At 36.7% G+C, this 19,000-nt stretch overlaps 1 protein-coding gene across 2 annotated transcripts in view; it reads right to left on the bottom strand.

Annotated features, from left to right (window-relative positions):
- Positions 1–19,000, bottom strand: part of Prkd1 (protein kinase D1) — a 308,561-nt gene that overhangs the window by 77,561 nt on the left and 212,000 nt on the right. For both annotated transcript variants that reach the window (XM_048415779.3, XM_048415780.3), the window contains exons 3-4: positions 9,675–9,806; positions 7,355–7,515 (exon numbers count right to left, since the gene is read on the bottom strand). In XM_048415779.3, coding sequence (XP_048271736.3) covers positions 7,355–7,515; positions 9,675–9,806 — 293 coding nt within the window. The remainder of the gene's footprint in view (positions 1–7,354; positions 7,516–9,674; positions 9,807–19,000) is intronic.

Below are 19,000 nucleotides of genomic sequence, written 5' to 3'. Positions count from 1 at the left end.
GGGACATTGGGAACCTTTTACAATTAGAGGGAAGTTTTACTAAAACACCTCGGCAGCCAGTACTATCTGTGCAGTGTGTACGCTGATGAAAATTACCTGGGGAATTCAGAGACAACAGCTTCTCATTGGAACATCGATCCAAATATGGCTTTTGTTGAAAAAAATCATGATTTTTTTTGTCTATAGGCAATATTATGAGACAAAAAAAAATACCAAGTCTCTCAATTTCTCAAACAAGACAGTACCCTAGTCAACTATGTATGTGGCATCTAAACATCACAGCTTTCCTTTAAATATTGGTCCTGCAGACTTTTCAGTCTGGTCTTTCATCAGAATTCATCCTTCAGATTATAGTGTGTAAAGATCAACTAGGCAATATGCACTAAATAAATAATTTATAATTTCCCATAGATTACTTTTCTCATTAGATACTCATGGGTTTTATGAGGGTGAAAGGGGGATTCAATATTGATTTACTTTGAGAACACTGACTTCATTATTGCAAGATTCAGTTGGCTATTAATTATGCTTAGTAACTATAATAATTTCCACTACATGGATGTACCATGGGGCACTTAACAATTTTATCTGATCAAGATCGGCTTATTATCATCATTTTGCATGTGCTTGTGTGTGATGTGTATGCATGTTCATGTGTTCCTGGGCATCTCTCTCTCTCTCTCTCTCTCTCTCTCTGTGTGTGTGTGTGTGTGTGTGTGTGTGTGTGTGTTTACATGCATGTGTGTATGAATACATGTGTGAATGTATATTAATATGTGAATGTATTCATATAGAGGCCAGATATTGACTTTGGGGATTTTTTTTGATTATTTTCCACTTTATACTTTGAGGCAGGTTCTCTCTCTTGAGCTCATATCTTTTTTTTGATTAAAATTATTCTTTTTTTTCAAAGTTTATTAAATTATAAAAGTTTCCATTTCCACCCCCCTCCCAACACCCTCCCATTCCCTCCCAGTCCCTCTCCTCCTCCCTCTCCATCCCTAAGAGCAGTCTCTTAAACATCATCTCTTCCTCCTGAGCAATGTGATTATAGGTGGTCAATTATTCCCAACTAGCTTTCATGAGAATGCTGAGGATCTCAATTCTGATCCTCACATATGTGCTCTAAGTACTCTATCCATTGAGCCATACCTCCAGTCTTGCTTCCAGAAATTATGCTAAATAATTGTTTTCAAGGAAAACACCAGAAAAATATATAAGCAACACTGTTCTTTTATCTTGTTGACTTAGCATCATCAAGCATTTCTATAGATCACAAGAAACAGACCCACTATTAATTACAGAGCTCATTCCATATGTATTCATTGGCGTGTAAGAACTTTTATTTTGTCATGGTATGGTTTAAAGAAAGATCATATGATTTATAGTTTTGTGTCTTTGGCAAAAGCTACTATATTGAATACATATGGAGAGAGCAGATAGCCTTGTCTTATTCCAGATTTTAGTGGAATTGCTTTGAGTTTCTCTCGATTTAATTTGACTTTTGCTATAAGCTTGTTGTAAATTGTTTTTATTATGTTATATCCCTTGTATCCATGATCTCCCCAAGACTTTTATCATGAAAGAGTATTGGATTTCATCGAAGGCTTTTTGAACATCTAATGAAATGATGATTTTGTGTGTGTGTGTGTGTGTGTTCTTTTAGTTTGTTTGTATGGTGAATTACTTTGATAGATATTCATATGTTGAACCATCCCTGCATCTCTGGGATGAGGCCGACTTGATCATGATGAATGATCTTTCTCATGTGTTCTTGAATTTGGTTTGTGAGTATTTTATTGAGTGTTTTTGCATCAATGTTCATGAGTGAGACTAGTCTGTAATTTTCATTCTTTGTTGAATCTTTGTGTGGTTTGGGTACGAGGGTGACTGTGGCCTCATAAATGAAAATGATAGTACCCCTTCTGTTTCTATTTTGTGGAGTAATTTGAGGAGGATTGGCAGTACCTCTTCTTTGAAAGTCTGGTAGAAACCTGCACTAAAACCACGTGGTATATTTTTTGGTTGGAAGACTTTTAATGACTGCTTCTATTTCTTTAGGGTTTATATATCTGTTTAAATTGTTTATAGATATTGATTTAACTTTGGTAAATGGGACATTTTTCCTCCTACTGAGTTACCTCGTCCAGCCTTGATACGAAGGTCTGTGTCTAGTCTTATTGCATATTGTTAGACCATGTCAGTGAATATCCCCAAGAATGGATCTGCAGGATAAGGGAGTTGAAAAAACTGAGGGGAGTGGAGGGAGGAGAAACTGAGGTTAAGATGTAATGTATGAAAGAAGAAAATATTTTAAAAGGCTACTACAGAAAATAATGTCAATCACATAAATAAATTCCATGAATTTCAGCATGCTATGACACATTAGTTTTAATATTTCACCTAAACAATGTATAACTTGTTGATAATTAATGGAAGTTTTCTAACCATATTTCTAAACCTATCATAATTGAATAAAAGGAATCTCAGTATTTAATCAATAATAATCCTGATAAAACATTTGATCCTTTCTTAACATTACCATTGATAAAATCTCCAACAACTTTGGATAGTTAAAACAGTATACTTTTAGGTTAGTGGTTCTCAATCTGTGTGTAGTGATCCCTTTTCACAGGGGTCGCATATCAGATATCCTGCATATCAAATGTTTACAATATGATTTACCACAGTAGCAAAATTATTGTTATGAAATAGCAATGAAAATAATTTTATAGTTGGGGTCACCACAACATGAGGAACTGCATTAGAGTTTCACAGCATCAGGAAGGCTGAGAACCACTGTTTTAGAGCATTTTAAAGTTGCAATTCACAAGAAGTAATGAGTATAAAGTTTTAAAAAGTATAAGTCTTGATGAGATTATGTATATACACCTGGAATTTCTTTCCAGATAAGAAACAGAATTCTTCCATTTTCCTTGATATTTCACTTCTGCTCCCTCCCCAGCTAGCATCCAAGAGAAAGCACTATTTTCCTGTTCTTCAACATAAACTGGATTTGCCTCAATTACAATTCAAATCTTCGATCTATAAATATAGACCCTTTATCTATGACTTCCTGTTGATACAGGAGTCTCATTATGCTATCTGGAGTGATCCCAAAATTTTACCTTTCATGACTGCATTTTTTTTTCTGAGCATTCTGATCTGGAACTACAGTCATGAACTGCCATGCCCCGCTTGATTTCTTTATTTAAATATTGCTTTGTGAAATTCTACTGTGTTGTTGAGTGAATAGTAATTTCTTAATGAACGTGTAAATACAGATATAATCTATGGAGTCAGTGTTGCTTTTATTCACATGTTTTCAGAGCTGGAAGCTGCACTGGTGAAATGTCAAAGATACATTTTCCTAAACAAGACCTACATCATGCCAATGGCAGGTGGTATGCCAACATGGATAGCTCACACGTGCTTCTGAGGGAGGGAGAATCAGTTTTCTGTGGGGACAAATCCCCTAATACATTATTCTGTTCTAAGTGAAAGGCATTCTTAATTTGAATGATTCCCAGCTTCTTGATTCATTTCCTTTTCCTCAGAGATTTAATTTTTCTTTAAAAAACTTTTCCTATTTGAAGTATTTTCATTTATTCATTTTTATTATTTCCTTGAAAATCAGAGTGCCTATGATCATAGGGTTTGAAACAGGTTAAACCTATTTTCCAGGCTGGACATGGTGAAGCACACCCATATCCCCAACACTTAGGAAGCAGAGGCAGGAAGATCTCTGTCATTTCCAGGTCAGTTATGTCTACCTGGCTAGTTCACAGAGAGCTAGGGTAACACAGGGTACACAGTGACAGACTGTCCCAAATAACCATTTTAAAAGATTCTAGTTTCTATACGTATGTCCCAACGAACTCTCAAAACATTTACTGAAAGGTCTATCACATAACAGTTCTATTCTGTATATAAATCAATATGCACATACAGTTTCTGATTCTATTATGATATTCTGCCTGTGTGAGACCATATCACCTTAAATGTTTCATATTTAAATACTGTGTAATACAGCATTATATTCAATTAATTTAATATATGGTAATTCTCCAGTTTTATTTTATATCAGGAATTCTCAATAGTAACACCATCGTCATTTTGAGTCAAATAGCTCATACTGGAAAAACCCTGTGTGTTATCTTCCCTATTTCTGGAAGTTTGAGTCCTGACTGCCTTGGAAGCTCACAGACACCTTCCAATACTGGCTTTCTCCATTTCTGTCTTATTTTATTTAGAGTTTACAATTGTTCCTTGTGGGAAAACTGATCTGACAATCTCTTTCTTCACACTTAAGGACAAAAAGAAGGGTTGTGAGATTGTTGTCTAAGATTAAGCCTAATGTAGTTTGCTTTCAACTGACTCATAACTCCTATAAATAAAGAGATGAGAAATATAATATAAAGAAATATAATCTGTATAATTATATATAGCAGACAAGTAAGCATAAGTAGTGTACCCTACTCAAGGATCTTCTCATTTTACTTTGTTTCTAATAATACTGTTAATGGTTTACCAAAAACGTGTCTGTGCATCGTTAGTTGTTCTATCATCAGCTTGGTATACTGGGTTATTTTAGAGGATGGGTGCATTAGGGAGAGCATAATGGATGTGGTTTGTGCCAAAATAGATGACACATGCAGCTTGCACTACAACATATGCTGTTTTGTCCTTTCTGTCTTAGCAGGACTATTTAAATCTGAGATTCAATTTATTTGCCTAAATTGGATAAATTAGTAGAATAGCAAAGTCTTACTCTGCGTGTAAACAATCCTATCATCAAAATAAGCAATCGTAACAGAGAATATTTTGTTTACTTTCATTTTAGAAGAAGTTTGCACATGTCATCACAGATGTGCAAAACACATATTCTAGATGCATTAATGAGCAATGCCATCTTTGCACAAGGCATCATCCTTCTCTGAAACTGGTTGTTCCTTACTGTATACAGCACCAAAAGGTTTTACTCTTATTACTATTACATTGCCTTTTGTTAGAATTCACCATGGCTGAAAAGAGATACATCAGCCATGGTCTAAGTACGCCTGGTTACAACAAGCAGAGTTGGCTCCTACCTGCACTAGCCAAGATGAAACAAAGACAACAGAGACAGGTATGTGCCACCAAAATTAGACTAACATTTCCTAATTTCTAAGAAACTAGATAAAAGACACTCAGACAGTCCTCAAGTTCTCTGGATTCCAAGAGAACCTAAGAGCCAACATGTTGAGTATGTAACAAACATTGTTTCTAAGGAGATTTCGATTTAAAGTTTACCTGAAGAAAGTTTGGATAAGGCTTTGGAAGCTTATGTTCCCAATTATCTTTCAGTGTCTTATGGCCCTGACCATATTTCTTTTTTAAGTAATACTTACTTTTTTTATTTTATTTTTGAGGCCATGATGGCTTCAGAAATCACTGTCATTGTATATGATCACAATTTCATGGGCACTTTAAGGAAATGTTATTGGCTACTTAGAAAAAAATGAATTTTAGAGTATTCTACTACAGGGAATTTCAATTCATCAGTGAAACACTAGTGAATTTTGACATATAAAATATATCTTGTAATAAAATAATTCAAATAATTGCTTAAATATACCAATTAATTTTGTTTAAAAACAAAAATATATATATTAAAGATAATAGTTATATAACCTAAATTATGGCTATATAAAAACTACATATGTTATTTACATATAGATTAGTTTGATATATAAGTCAATTGTATCTACAAAATCCAAAATAGTTAAATGTAATGAACCACTTGTATGTGTGTATGTGTGTGTATATATGTGTGGGTGTACATTTGTATATGGGTTATATACATATATATATACACACACATCGTATCTAGATTATAATATATATTAAACAAGTAAAACCAAGTATATTTAGGTACATACTATGATTAATGCATGGTCAGAATAAGTATCATCTAATTAAAACTAACTAGATTCTAATCTACGGTAATGGTAAATACTTTAAGCTTTGGATTTCTGGTATAAAAATAATTCTTAAAAAGCCTTTTGTGGTAAATTTGAATGTGACATAATTTATTTATAATTGTATTTTATATAATTTCAATGTTCTTATTTCAAACATTATGCCTTGCAATTACTACAGTTACCCCTACTACAAGTGCTGTAACTTATAGAATAAACATTTTCAAAACTTTGATCTCAACCAGGGAACTTCAAAGCAGAGTATGCAATGGCAATTATTTTAAGATAATTTTTTTGAGTAATAGTATGTTGTAAAAATGACATTTATTCTGATTAACACACACTCATACAAATCACAAACATACCTTCTGAATGGTACAAAGATATCATACTCATTTAATTACTACATAGGTATAGCATCAATCTTCCTCCAATAGTTCCAGTTAAAGAAGAATGAAAAACAGAAGGTAACACCACCAAAACAGCAATGTAGGCACAGGTTACAGCAATTTCCTATTGGTAACGACGAATGACCCATCTGACATGTGGCTTATTCCAACAAAATTTAAATCATTTAAAGTCACAATCAAATATTCTTTGTACAATGACAATTTCTAATAGATAACTCCATGCTTCCACTTAAATTCTAGGTGGATTTACTCGACCTAAATATTTTAGTAATTCTTACATCTTTATTTTTCCTCACTTTCTGTAATAACTATGCTATAATGCATCAGTGTCCTAGTGAGACAAAGTAGACAAGGAAAAGCTGCAGCATGAAGCCATTAGTTATTTCAGAACTCCATTCCCGTTTTTAAGAAGCTCACGCAATCATCACACCATTCTTCCATTAATGTGTGAAAGATGAACGTGAATTTCCTTAACAAATGCTTTTACCATGTCCATCAGCTGTTTCACAGGTACTAGAAATATTCTAGGGAAGTGCTGTTCTTCTCATGGTACTTGGTAGTGGGCAATGATAAACTTCTATGAATATCAGTAATGCTGAACAGTAAGACTTTGGTATTTTCATAAAGGCAAATTTCAGATTGTAGCTCAAAAGAAATATTCAGGATGCTACAAGTCCTTGGAAATCTGTAGAGGAGATCATCTTTTGCAGCATTAGCACACTAGTTCACATTGCTCAGACCTTATGACCGTATGAAGCCCCCCCATATTTTTCATTTTCACCAAGTTCAGGGAAGAAAGCAAACTTAAAGCTGTTGGATCTTTAATGATGCATTGACCAACCTACAACAGAGACCCAATGGAAACATACACATTTACATGGGGGCTGTGTCTTCCTCTCAGAATATTTTCCTGGCCCGACACTGATATTACAACGTCTCCCAGATTTCTCAAGCAAGTGGGAATGGACAGACAGGAGGCCATACCAGTAGAGGTTCCTCGGGGGCACTGGTGGAGAACTCAGCAGATGATGTGCGGACAGTGCTGAGACCAGTGAGGGAAACATTTGAGAGCCTTCTCCTTCTCACCCCGCTGCAATTGTTAGGGATTTTAAAAGCACATCTCTTATGGTAATTCAGACCACATCCTGAAAAACAAACATAAAAATAGCTTTCATCTAACCAGAAACTAAGTCTACTTCATCATTATTTATAAATTAAGAATTTGAAAACATAGCACGACATCAATTTGTCTTGATGCTAAGTGGAAATACAAATTTTCTTTTCTGTTTTCTCTGACTCTTTTCTCTCATTCTTTGAACATGAGTTTTAGATTCTTATTTTGTTGTAAATGCCAGACAATTCCCCTGGTTGTTGTTTTTTAAATTTTTTTATTTTTGTATTTTTTGATGCTCTGACTAAAATGAATTTGGGTTTAGAAAAATCTACAAATATATTTATAAAATTATTATACCATTTTACTGTTATAATTTTAGATGTGTGTGGGCACACAGAGGGAAAATTAGTCATAGTGCATCACAAGTTTGGGTGACACTGATCTTTAAGCTTGTCTCTGTAACTTACTTGTACACATGACCCTGAACAAATTATTCTATCTCAATTTCCCAGTCTCTAAGGTGGAGATAAAAATAACCACTCCACAGAAATATGATGATGCATAAACTCCATCACTTGTTGGCTTCCACGTAGCAGGTAGTTGAAAGCATGTTCCCCACTTTGGGAAGTCTTATTTTCTCCCAATATTTATATTCTGTTCATTCCCTACATAACTGGCACTGGCTAATTAGAATTCCCCTGTCCATCACAAAATAGGTTAGACAACTTCTCATAAAACATACATTACAACTCGGTCACCAAGACAGATAGAGCTTAAGGAAACGATTGTCCAAGAAGTCCTGGGTATGTTTCCACTTGAGAGCAAAAGAGGTGTGTTTACTTGATTCTGGTTTTGTGGGTGTGTAGTATACAATAGCTCCAGGGTCATGGAAGTTCCTAATAAGATTTTGAAGAAAGTCCTGGTAGTCTAAATAGTACAGCAGTTAAAAGTCCCTTGAGGCCCGAAAGAACAATGCATCACCATATGCGAAAGATGAAAACATATAATGGAGTCCTCAGGAATTTGGAGATACCACAAAAACGGGGTGGATGTTGAGGAAAGGCAGTTATCATGCAGAGCTTGCCTAAGAGAGGTCATCTGCACTACAATCAGCAAAGCCAACAAAGCAGGGCTGTCTAAGATAGATAAGATCATGCCAACACCACTGTGTGGGGTAGACACTGGGCCTGGAGCTACAAGATTTGATATTTGCCCATCTGAGTTTGAGTCTTGTTTGGTGTGATGATCCTTCTTTCGTGTTTTACAAGATTTTTTTGAATCTGAATGCTTACTCTGTTTCATTATAGGTTGGGAGTATGTCATATATGTCTATAATGCCAATCTATCAGCTCTCATAAGGTGGGTGGCATTGCTTAGCTATGCCTTCTTTGTCCTGATGTTTTGCTTTATTATAAACCACGAAAGAATGGATCCAAGGGACTACGGACTTAAACCTGACACCATGAACCCAAGCACATCTTTCTCCTTTAAGTGAAGTTCTCTCAAGTGTTTTATGGGAGTGAAATAAATATAGCCAAAACAATACACCTTAGGCATGGTTTCTTTTAAATCACTGTCTTTCATATTTCACTCCACTGGTAAGAAATGAACATCTCAAGATTATCTATGGGTTGTACTCCATAAGGGTGATCATTGTGGTCACACATCAAAGCAATCCATTTACACGGGTAGAGAACATAGGGGAGGGCTGCATGAAGGCTTGGGAATAGGTGGTACTATTCTTGCACACTGAATTGTCCAGTTCAGGGAGTTTCCTCTAGGGGAATGCTCACCCTGTAGTCTGGTGTGAAAGTACGCATGGAAGTTCCACTTTACCCATTCAGCATTGGAGTGATATTGGGGGCTTGAGCAACCATCTCAATCACTGCTGCTTTAAAAGCTTATTACACCAATTAATAAAAATCTGAGTTTTAATTTTTGGTTAAAATGTCCCATGTAGTACAGTGGGGAATATTTCCATGTGAGGCGTGAAGTGAGAATGCAGCTTGCAAATAACATAAAGAATATCAAAGACAGGAAAGTTAAAAGCTGAATAATTTGTCCCATAAACAGTGGCACACACACTAAGGTGACAGGAGGATCCTTTCGAGAGAGAACAGGGCCATGTGAGGCTCACTGAAGCAGCGGGTTCTGCTCACATTAAGTCCAGTGAGACATAAAGCAACTCACCTTCACATTTAAGGCCTTGGCGCACCAGGCCCCACAGCATTTCTCCACAATGATCGCAGAAAGCAGGGGCTCTGTAGGAATGAACGAAGAGAGCATGGGGCCGGATCTGGAAGTCTTCAAAGGTGGCTGAAGCTGCAGAAAAAGTATGTTGCCAAAGAAATTGAGTGAATATACTGATCTACACACAAGTGTGTCAGGTAATAGGTGGGTGAGCATGGAGGCAATACTGTAAACAAGTTGTGGAAAAACCAGCTAAATGTAGTGGTGCATGTCTGTGATCAGCATGTAAGTCCAGCCTTGAGTATAGAGTCTATTCGGTGTGAGTTCAGGCTACATGACCATTATACCGTCATATTAACACCTTAATTATACAGAAAATGGGATGCAACATGTCTTTGAATGCATTCAGTCATTGAATTTATTCTGAATTACAATGTTATGCTTGGTGGCACAACATCCAATTTCTTTTCTCTTTTTTTTCATGGGAATGTTTGACATCATTTTAATAACAATAAAACCTGAGGAGAATGGGTGTTGATGTGATTACTTCATGTATACCCGATATTAGTTGAAAATATTTTGCTATTCACCCATAGTCAGAAGCTGTTGACTATTGGTGTCTACTGGAAGAGGAAGAATAAATTTCTTCTAAGAATGTGGTTCCTGGTACGTTGACCATGATCCAGAGGATGACTGATACCTATGAATTTATGACGCACACAAATTAAACTTAGGCAGTTGTGAAAATGAGCTTTCGGGTGAAGAGGAACACTAGAAAGAGGTACATCGAAACAGAATGTGGAACCGGAGGAGGTACATCTGGCCATCCTCCTCTTGGAGAAAAAGAAATGTGTTAACAGATGAAAAATGAAACCAAATATTAAATCCGTGACCTCTAAATAACCCTGAAGCTTCTTCACCAACCTACCAAGTCAAAGGGTTAATGCACAGGGACCAGCCGTGGTCCATTCAGAGAAAGGCACCAATAAACCATGGTCTCCCTGGAGGGCAATTTTGTTATTTCTAATTATTGCCTATTCAAAATACTTATAAAGACAAATGAAACACATTATTTCCATTATACTTTTCTATGTACTTTTTTATAACATGAAAGTGTCCCATATTTATGTTGTTGCTCAAATCAAGGAGTATAAAGCAAAAGTGTGGGCAGAGGTGCATCCTTGGGCTTTTCTGCAGAAGTGAGCTCAGGCTTACTGTTCATTCTGTAGGCAGAGGGTGCTCTCCTGGCAGTCAGAAGAGCTGCAGGAACCACTGACATAACTTACAAGACATCACATATGACCACATGGACCTCAGTCTCTCCCTCCTAAAAGGAGAAGACTTGCATGGTGATGGTCTTCATTCCTTTAAGACCTCATCCCCCATTAAACCTAGGAGATATTCCTAAACTCTTGATTGCTCAGGTTTTAGTCCCAGTGAATTTTAAAGAAAATATGCTGCAAATCAAAGATGATGTAGACTTACAATATTATTGACAATGCTTTCACTAAATCAATCAGTAAAAATGTATGGTTATGATTTGCGTACCAATCTTACACACTGGAGACTGGATTAAAATGTATCAAATCTGGAGAATGCTAAAGCCTCCTTAGAATTGTTCTCTTATACTCATGAGTATTTTTTTTCAAAATCCTTAAAGAAAACACTTGAATACATTGTGCCAATCTTCACTCCTGGTTCCTTTCACCCTCAAATTCACCCCACCCAGGACCAAACAACAATGACAATACTATGACAGTAATTAGTTGAATAATTATTGTAGTTTTCAAAATAAGAAACACTAGAATTTGACAATACAAATAGCAAGCTGCGTTGAGACATTTTAGGAATTAATCAGGAAGAATATAAATAATTAAACTAAAGATTTTCAATGACACCTCCCCCTCTAATTTATGTCAGGTAATTTTTTTTTGGTTTTTGAAGGGGATTAGCATTCATAAGCAGTTAGCACCCTTGACTTATGTTTAAATGCCACATTACTAAAGTTCAATTTTAATATTCTCCTGTTAATTTTAGAATAATTAAATACATTTTTAAAATAAAACTACTAAGCGTGGTGAGGTTTTGCATCCATTTGAAATCAAAGCACAACATCCATTCATTATGAATTTACCTGTTCTGCACCCTGGGGGAAATCAGCATTAGCTGAGCATATGCATGCCGGCTCGCCTAATCACAAAATCGCACTTCAGAGATAATCACTCAGCACAGGCAAACAAAGTGAAGGCTGCAATTCCATTTCATTTAAGTTTTGGAATCAAAATGGACAGATAAGAATAGGAATATTAACATGTCTAGAGATTCCAGGAAGGGAACAATGAGCTTGTCATAATCAATCAGCCGACCTAAATTAAAACGATATGACAGGGAAACAAACTGAAGACAATGGGCCCTCATACTGGTATTTGTGTCTCTTTGATTTGCTCTATTCACAGTCTATTGTTATACTCCAGCGTGCAAGAGAGGAGAAAATGACATGCTTTCCTTAGTCACTGAGTGTTTGAAACAGGTAATTGAGCCAAAAATCTTAATATAATCAGCAGTTCTTTACAGGTTCATTATAAATTGTTGGACAAAATGGACTAAACTGGTTAGCAGCACAGAAGACATGAGGCTTCTGAAGCAAAATAAATCATCTCCGGAGGTCAAAACTATTTGCATAATAAAGTAAAACAATGTCAGATCTTCCAAGATTTTCAGCTAATTTTTTTTTAATGGCTATTTTGGCAGTTTGGGAGTAGCATTAACTCTTTGCAGCTGTGACAAGTTGGGACTGATATACTAGGCAGATGTGATTAATATGCTTTAATCACCATTTCATTTGAATCTACGAGGTGGATGCTATGACTCCACTATACAGATGAGAAAACTGGACAGAAATGAAGGTCCCACACCTGGTAACGTAGGATCTGGACTCAGCCAGTCTTGACACCGGAATCGAACAGATTCTTTCAGTGGTATCAGCTTATTGTTTCTTTGAGAATGGAGTATATAAATATATGTTTTGTTGTTGAGATTTAAAAAAAAAAACAAAAAAACAGTGCTATTACATGCGGAGCAACAGGGTAGTCTAAGCCACATGAAGAGTCAGCAGTCACTCTATGTTCAAGGTAGGCTGATCCACTCAAAGCAGTCAAGCTAGCCCAGGCTAAACAGAAGATGCTGTTTCTAAACACCAAAAGAAAACCTGGACACTGCAACCCAAAGTGACATGCATCCTTCTACAGGGATGTATTCTTATTTCAGAGACACAAAAATGTGGAAGAAATTAAAACATTCTATGAAGTCAACTAAAGAATGTGTTTCAGTTCATTATCAGTCTTTTAAAACACATCATGCACGAAGTTCCTGATTTCAAATCCATCTCATCTAATTAGTTTGGACTTACAAGCAACAATTGTTTTTAGAAACAACAGTAAATCACAGTTTAAAATGAGCTGCAGTTTGTGCTACATGGTAACCGACATTATCCCATGAATCTTTGGGCCTAACTCAAGGAAAAACGCTTATAAGGTTTTCCTAACTCTGAACATACCTTTCTTCCTTAGAATCTAGACTATTAAGAACTTTTAAAAGCCAGTACCGCACACATATTCACACTGTCACTGTCTCAGACTCCCAGCTCTCAAAAATGACCATAACAGACATGCAAAAATCATCTGCTCCTTGAGAGCTTTCTCGAAGGGATGACCCCACTCTACATGCTCTAACATCTGTAAGAACTCAAGTCATGAGAAAGCCTTTGTCTGGAGCCTCCACTTTTCCTTTGTGATCGCTACTCACTGTTCTGTTTTAATCCCAAGCCTTAAAAGTAGCCTTTGCATGCTTTTCTGAGGTCAACCCACACAGGTCCTAACAGTTTGAAGTGTTTGATTGTTATCATGTTTTAGCAACTTATCCAAAGCCTACCGGGTAGAAAACTGACTGAAGTAGGGTATCTGTGAGTGTGAGATGGAAGTTCAGCTGAAAATGCCAGTCCCATCCATATCAGAAAGTCTATCAATGTCAGTAGAGAAAGTAGCTATGAGTGCCTGGGTGTCTCTGAAGGCTTCCTTGAGCAAGAGCACCTGCCACACCTCTGAAGAATGGGTAGCTGAAAATGCAGAGACTAGACAAGAAAAGGACGAGCAATTTATAGTCTGACTTCACTTAATTACAGACATTTATAAGATTATCTTTTTTGTATATTTACTGTGGCTTCTGCACACTTGTCTGGTACACCGTGAGGATGGCAAGCTAATGATGTGATTCCCAACTGCCCAGGATGCACCTCGATGATGACAACAGACAGTTGATGCCAACATTCAAAGGACTGAGGCTGAGTTGTTTCAGTGGTGGTAAAACGACACCTGGGTCTGTCTACACTCTGTTCCCTCCCACCAATCTCCACAAATCTGTACTCAGGCACTGGTTAAACTTCTGGCTTCTCCATGCCACTTCTGTAAAAATTCTGCCATCATTCTCCATTGTGAAAATCAACTCCACCTGTCCTATTTTATTAAACGTGGACACAGTAAGGCTTAGGAAGGGACCATAGCCCTGCAACAGCAATATCATTTAATGAGCTACTATCCAACACCTGCAATAATACCTTCACACAGGCAAGAAAATGAAAAAAGAAAGTATGTAGAATTAACATCTGATATGGAAAACATGAGTGGGGTGTAATGACGAGAACCTAGGGGCCATGACTATACCATGCCAGTAATCACAGCAACCATGACAACAACAGAACATTCAGTTAAAGCTGCTGGTTAGGCAGCTGTGAAGGTTCTGGAAATTGTAAGTATATGACTCAGTAAGAAACAATGGAAAGCAAAACAGCGTATATTACATACATTTATTAAATGATATTGTTGATTGAGGTTCTCTGTCCTGCCTGGTTCCTGCAATCGTTAAGTCCCAAAGAAATCACACAGAGGTCTACATTAGTTATAAAATGATTGGCCCACAAGCTCAGGCTTCTTATTAACTCTTATAACTTATATTAGCCCATTATTCTTATCTGTGTTAGCCACATGGCTCAGTAACTTTTTCAGTGAGGCAGTCACATCTTGCTTCTTCTCTGATCAGGAGAGAACTGCAGAGGAATGGGCTTCCTCTTTCCCAGGATTCTTTTGTCCTCATTGACCCACCTCTACTTCCTGTCTGGTTGTCCCACCTATACTTCCTGCCTGGCTACTGGCCAATCAGTGTTTATTTAAAATACAATTGACAGAATACAGACCATTCTCCAACACCATGATATTTTGAATAGCAAACACCCTAATAAAAATACACATACACATGCAGTTATACCTGGAATAGAATATTGAAAGCCAGATAATCAACACAAAACCAATCTACCCTAATAAAGGGTAAACTGGTATAAACAAAAAATGGAATATATCAGAGACAGAGGTGGCCATGCAAGGGCAGGCTGAGGCAGGAAAGTGGCTTTGCTCAAAAAGCTATGCTAAGAAGCAAAAAAGGCCTGCAGGCAGCAACACAAGAGAGACATAAAAACCTGGCTCACAACAGGCATGTTCATCTTTAAAATACAAAATAAGGCAGACAATCCAATTGAAATTCTGCTTCAGTTTTTTCTACAAAGGACCATCTTTAAGAAAACAGAGGAAGGAAGAGCATGTTTGAAAAGCAAATCAAATTTATAAGGCATAAGCATATTATCGGAGACTCAAAATCTTTAAATGAATAATTTTAACAGACCCAAATAAATAGTATTTCAGGAGACAGAAACTTCCTTTTTAAGGAGTCGTCCATATAAATTATCTTACTTCCACCTTTTAATTTTTTTGTATATGGGAGTTTTGACTGCATCTATGTCTGTGCATCATGTACGTGCCTGGTGTCAGCAAAAGCCAGAAGATGGGAGGTGAATCCCCTGGGAGTAGAGTTACAGATGGTTGTGAGCCACCATATGGACGCTTGAAATTGAACCGTGGTACTCTGGCAGCACAGCCAGCACCTGTAACCATAGATCCTTGTCTCCAGCATCTATATCAGTAATTAAAAAATTATTTATTTTTAAAAATATGTAATATTTATGCCATTCCCCCTTTCCACTATCCAAATCCTCACATACATCTCTCCTTGTTCTTTTCCATATTCATGTCCTCTTTTCATAAATTTGTGTTACACATAAAGTATGATTACACACACAGACATATACACACTACTAAATACATAACTGAAATTTATTCAGTCTCTATACAACTGGTATATATGTTTTCAGGGTTGACCCTTTGGAATAACATAACTAATAGAATGCTCTTTCCTGGAAGTCTATTTCTCCCATTCCTAACACTCCCTAGTAGCCAGAGTTCTTTTTTTTTTCTGTAGGGGTGCAACATCCTCAGCTTTTAATGAAGTTTTGTTCTATCTAGTGAAAATTTTCCATAGTCTTCCTTGATAAGAATAAAAATATTTTAATAGATACTGAAAAGTTTTACAGGAGAGGAAGGAAAATATTTAGACCTACTTAAAATAAAATATTCATCATAAGGATATTTTTAAATGATGGTTTATAAGAAAAAGAACTCAATAGGAGAACATAATTAATAATTAGAGATGCAGTGTACACATGAGTTTAAAATATGCTAAAAAACAACAGCTCAATACAGATGGACCATCCTATAAAAACCATTTAAATTAGCAATCATGGGAGAAAAACACCTTAGAATAGTGTAAGCCTTTTATCATAACTTCTGGGAGAGCGGAGGCACACACCAAGTCCTGTGAGCACTGGCTGGCTCAGTAGGCACTGGAGGTTAGTTCCAAATTCAAGACAACATAGATAGTGCTGACCAGACTCTGTGAGACACTAAACAAAACAAGAACTAGTAAATGTGAAGGAAATTCATAGGGAGGAATGGGGTCAGAGCCGGTATGAAAAAATGAGATAGGACAAAGAGCTAAAATACACAGTATGCATACATGGATGTATGAAAGAACAAAAACAAAAAAGTAAAAATTAAATTAATCTTATCTTACAGAGTCTTTTACTCAGCATTGTCACAATAAAATTATTGACAATAATTATAAGTCGCAGGTCACAGAAAGCTAATTATGTTTACTGATTTTAGGAATACAGGATATAATTACAGCTTTCAGGGAAATATTTTTATACACTGTTAGATACCAGACTGATGCTCAGATGACAAGAAATGTATTCTATTAGGAAAACTAAGAACTATTCTACCTTAGAAAGCAAAAAGTCCTTTGCCTCTTCCCCACCTCCTTTTTTCTTGAACCAGAAGACAGGAGGACATTAGAAATGTTTGATGGTATCACCGTTAAGTCCTATTCAAGAAGTAGTTCAGGGTGTACTCATGCAAGAGACTTAGTTACCACACAAGAAAGTTCCCTTTCCTATGTCATGGCCACCATAAAGCATTTATTTTAGAGGTAGCATCAAGGCCAAAATAGCTACAGAACTGACATAAGAAATATTTGTTAACTGGAAGTAAACAATATAAAGGGAACTATAAAATACAATATTTTATAATCAAAAAAGACAGGTAGAAAAGGAAAATATTTTGGAATATCTCTCTCCACATTGAAACAAACTTACCAAGAACAATCCTCTCAGAAAACTTTATTTTCTCATCACTATTGTTGGATGCTTCTCTTACACTTCTTCCCTTGTGTTCTGTAAGCAAGAACGCCTCAGCTTGCTTCTAACTGCTCCATACTCCAGCACACCGACTTGAAGAAGTTTCTCTGGTCCACTGCATGCTCACCACCATCCTGGAAAAATTCTACTTCCTCTGATCTACACTCTTCTGAGCATATTTCTTTTATTAACCAATATATCTTTTTAGTATAGGAGGGTCTTCTTTCTATGTGTTGCTTTCATTGGTTGAATAAAGAAAACTGCCTTGGCCTTTTGATAGTGCAGCCCTTAGAAGGGCAGAGTAGACAGAACAGAATGCTGGGAAGAAGGCAAGTATGGCAGACACCATGATTCTCCTGCCCGAGACGTTCGCTGGTTAGACTCACACGAATAAAACACAGTCAAGTGGCGATACATATTAATGGAAATGAGTTAATCAAGATGTGATAGTTAGCCAATAAGAGGCTAGAACTAATGGGCCAGGCAGTGTTTAAATGAATACAATTTCTGTGTAATTATTTCGGGCGTAAGCTAGCAGGACCGGCTGGAACAAGGAGCCTGTGCTTCTTACAACATCTTTTGACAATTTCATGTATGTCTATAGTGAACACAGACATACACACAAGCATATGCACATGTGTGTATACACACACACACACACACACACACTTAACTATTACTATTACCTCACTTCCTTCTATCATTTACCCACCTCTTTACACCCAATCTCCTGCTCATATCTTTCTCACACACAATCCCACCTGTTTGCTTTGTTTTGTGACTCACTGGTTTAGTCAGCGAAATCTATGTGACTGACCCTGGGTTTGGAGCTATTCATTGGCACCTCTTGAGCTCAACAGCAGATGAACAACTGAAGACAATGACTTTCCCTTCATGAGAATCTATCAGTAAACAGTGGTCAGTAGTATGAAGTCCTTGTAAGAGCCCTTTTCCCACCGATAACTGATTATTGACAAAGTCAGTTTTATGCAAGCTCAGTAGAGATGCCTACAGTTTCTGTGAGTTCCTGAACACAAGGGCTGCATCATGCCTTAAAAAATGACATTTCATAGACCTTCTCCCTATCTTCTAACTCTTAGATTCTTTTATCCCCTCTTCCTCAGTGTTCCCTAAGCATTAGAGGCAGTAGTATAAACACCGCATTTAGGATTAGGCTCTCAGTCACCACTAATTTTCAGTATCTTGAGCAGTCATTGGGTAAAAAGCAAGGCTTCTATGATTAAGGATGAGAGTAGCTTTGTCTGTGGGTATAAACATAGGTATCTAAAAGTTCATTTATCTATACAGTAGTAACTTTCTCTCTTGAGCCTGACTTGCTTAGGTTGTGAACTTGGCATACAGAAACAGGCATGGATTCCCTCCATAGATAAGCTGCAAATTCAGTCAGAAGGTAGTCAGTTTCCTCCACAACAGTAGTGCTACTATTGCACAGGTGGGTGTATATGTAGCCTTACTGGTTGGTATTGCAGAAGGTGTGATACAATTAACAAAGAGAGAAAAGACATCAAAGGTCTTACTAAATCATGAACCCTGTTAAGTGTACTTCTTGCTTTTTCCTCTAGAACACTGTCTTGTTAAAGTCCTCCATCAATTTATAGCTAACTTTTGTACACAATCAGAGATAAAGATCAGTTTTATGCTTCTGCATGTTGATATACAGATTTCTTAA

The sequence above is a fragment of the Myodes glareolus genome, chromosome 11 (genome assembly GCF_982192425.1).
Source record: "Myodes glareolus chromosome 11, mMyoGla1.1, whole genome shotgun sequence".
In the NCBI taxonomy this organism is placed as follows: Eukaryota; Metazoa; Chordata; class Mammalia; order Rodentia; family Cricetidae; genus Myodes; species Myodes glareolus.
Note: the sequence above shows the minus strand (reverse complement) of the source record. Positions and strands in the feature narration are given on the sequence as shown.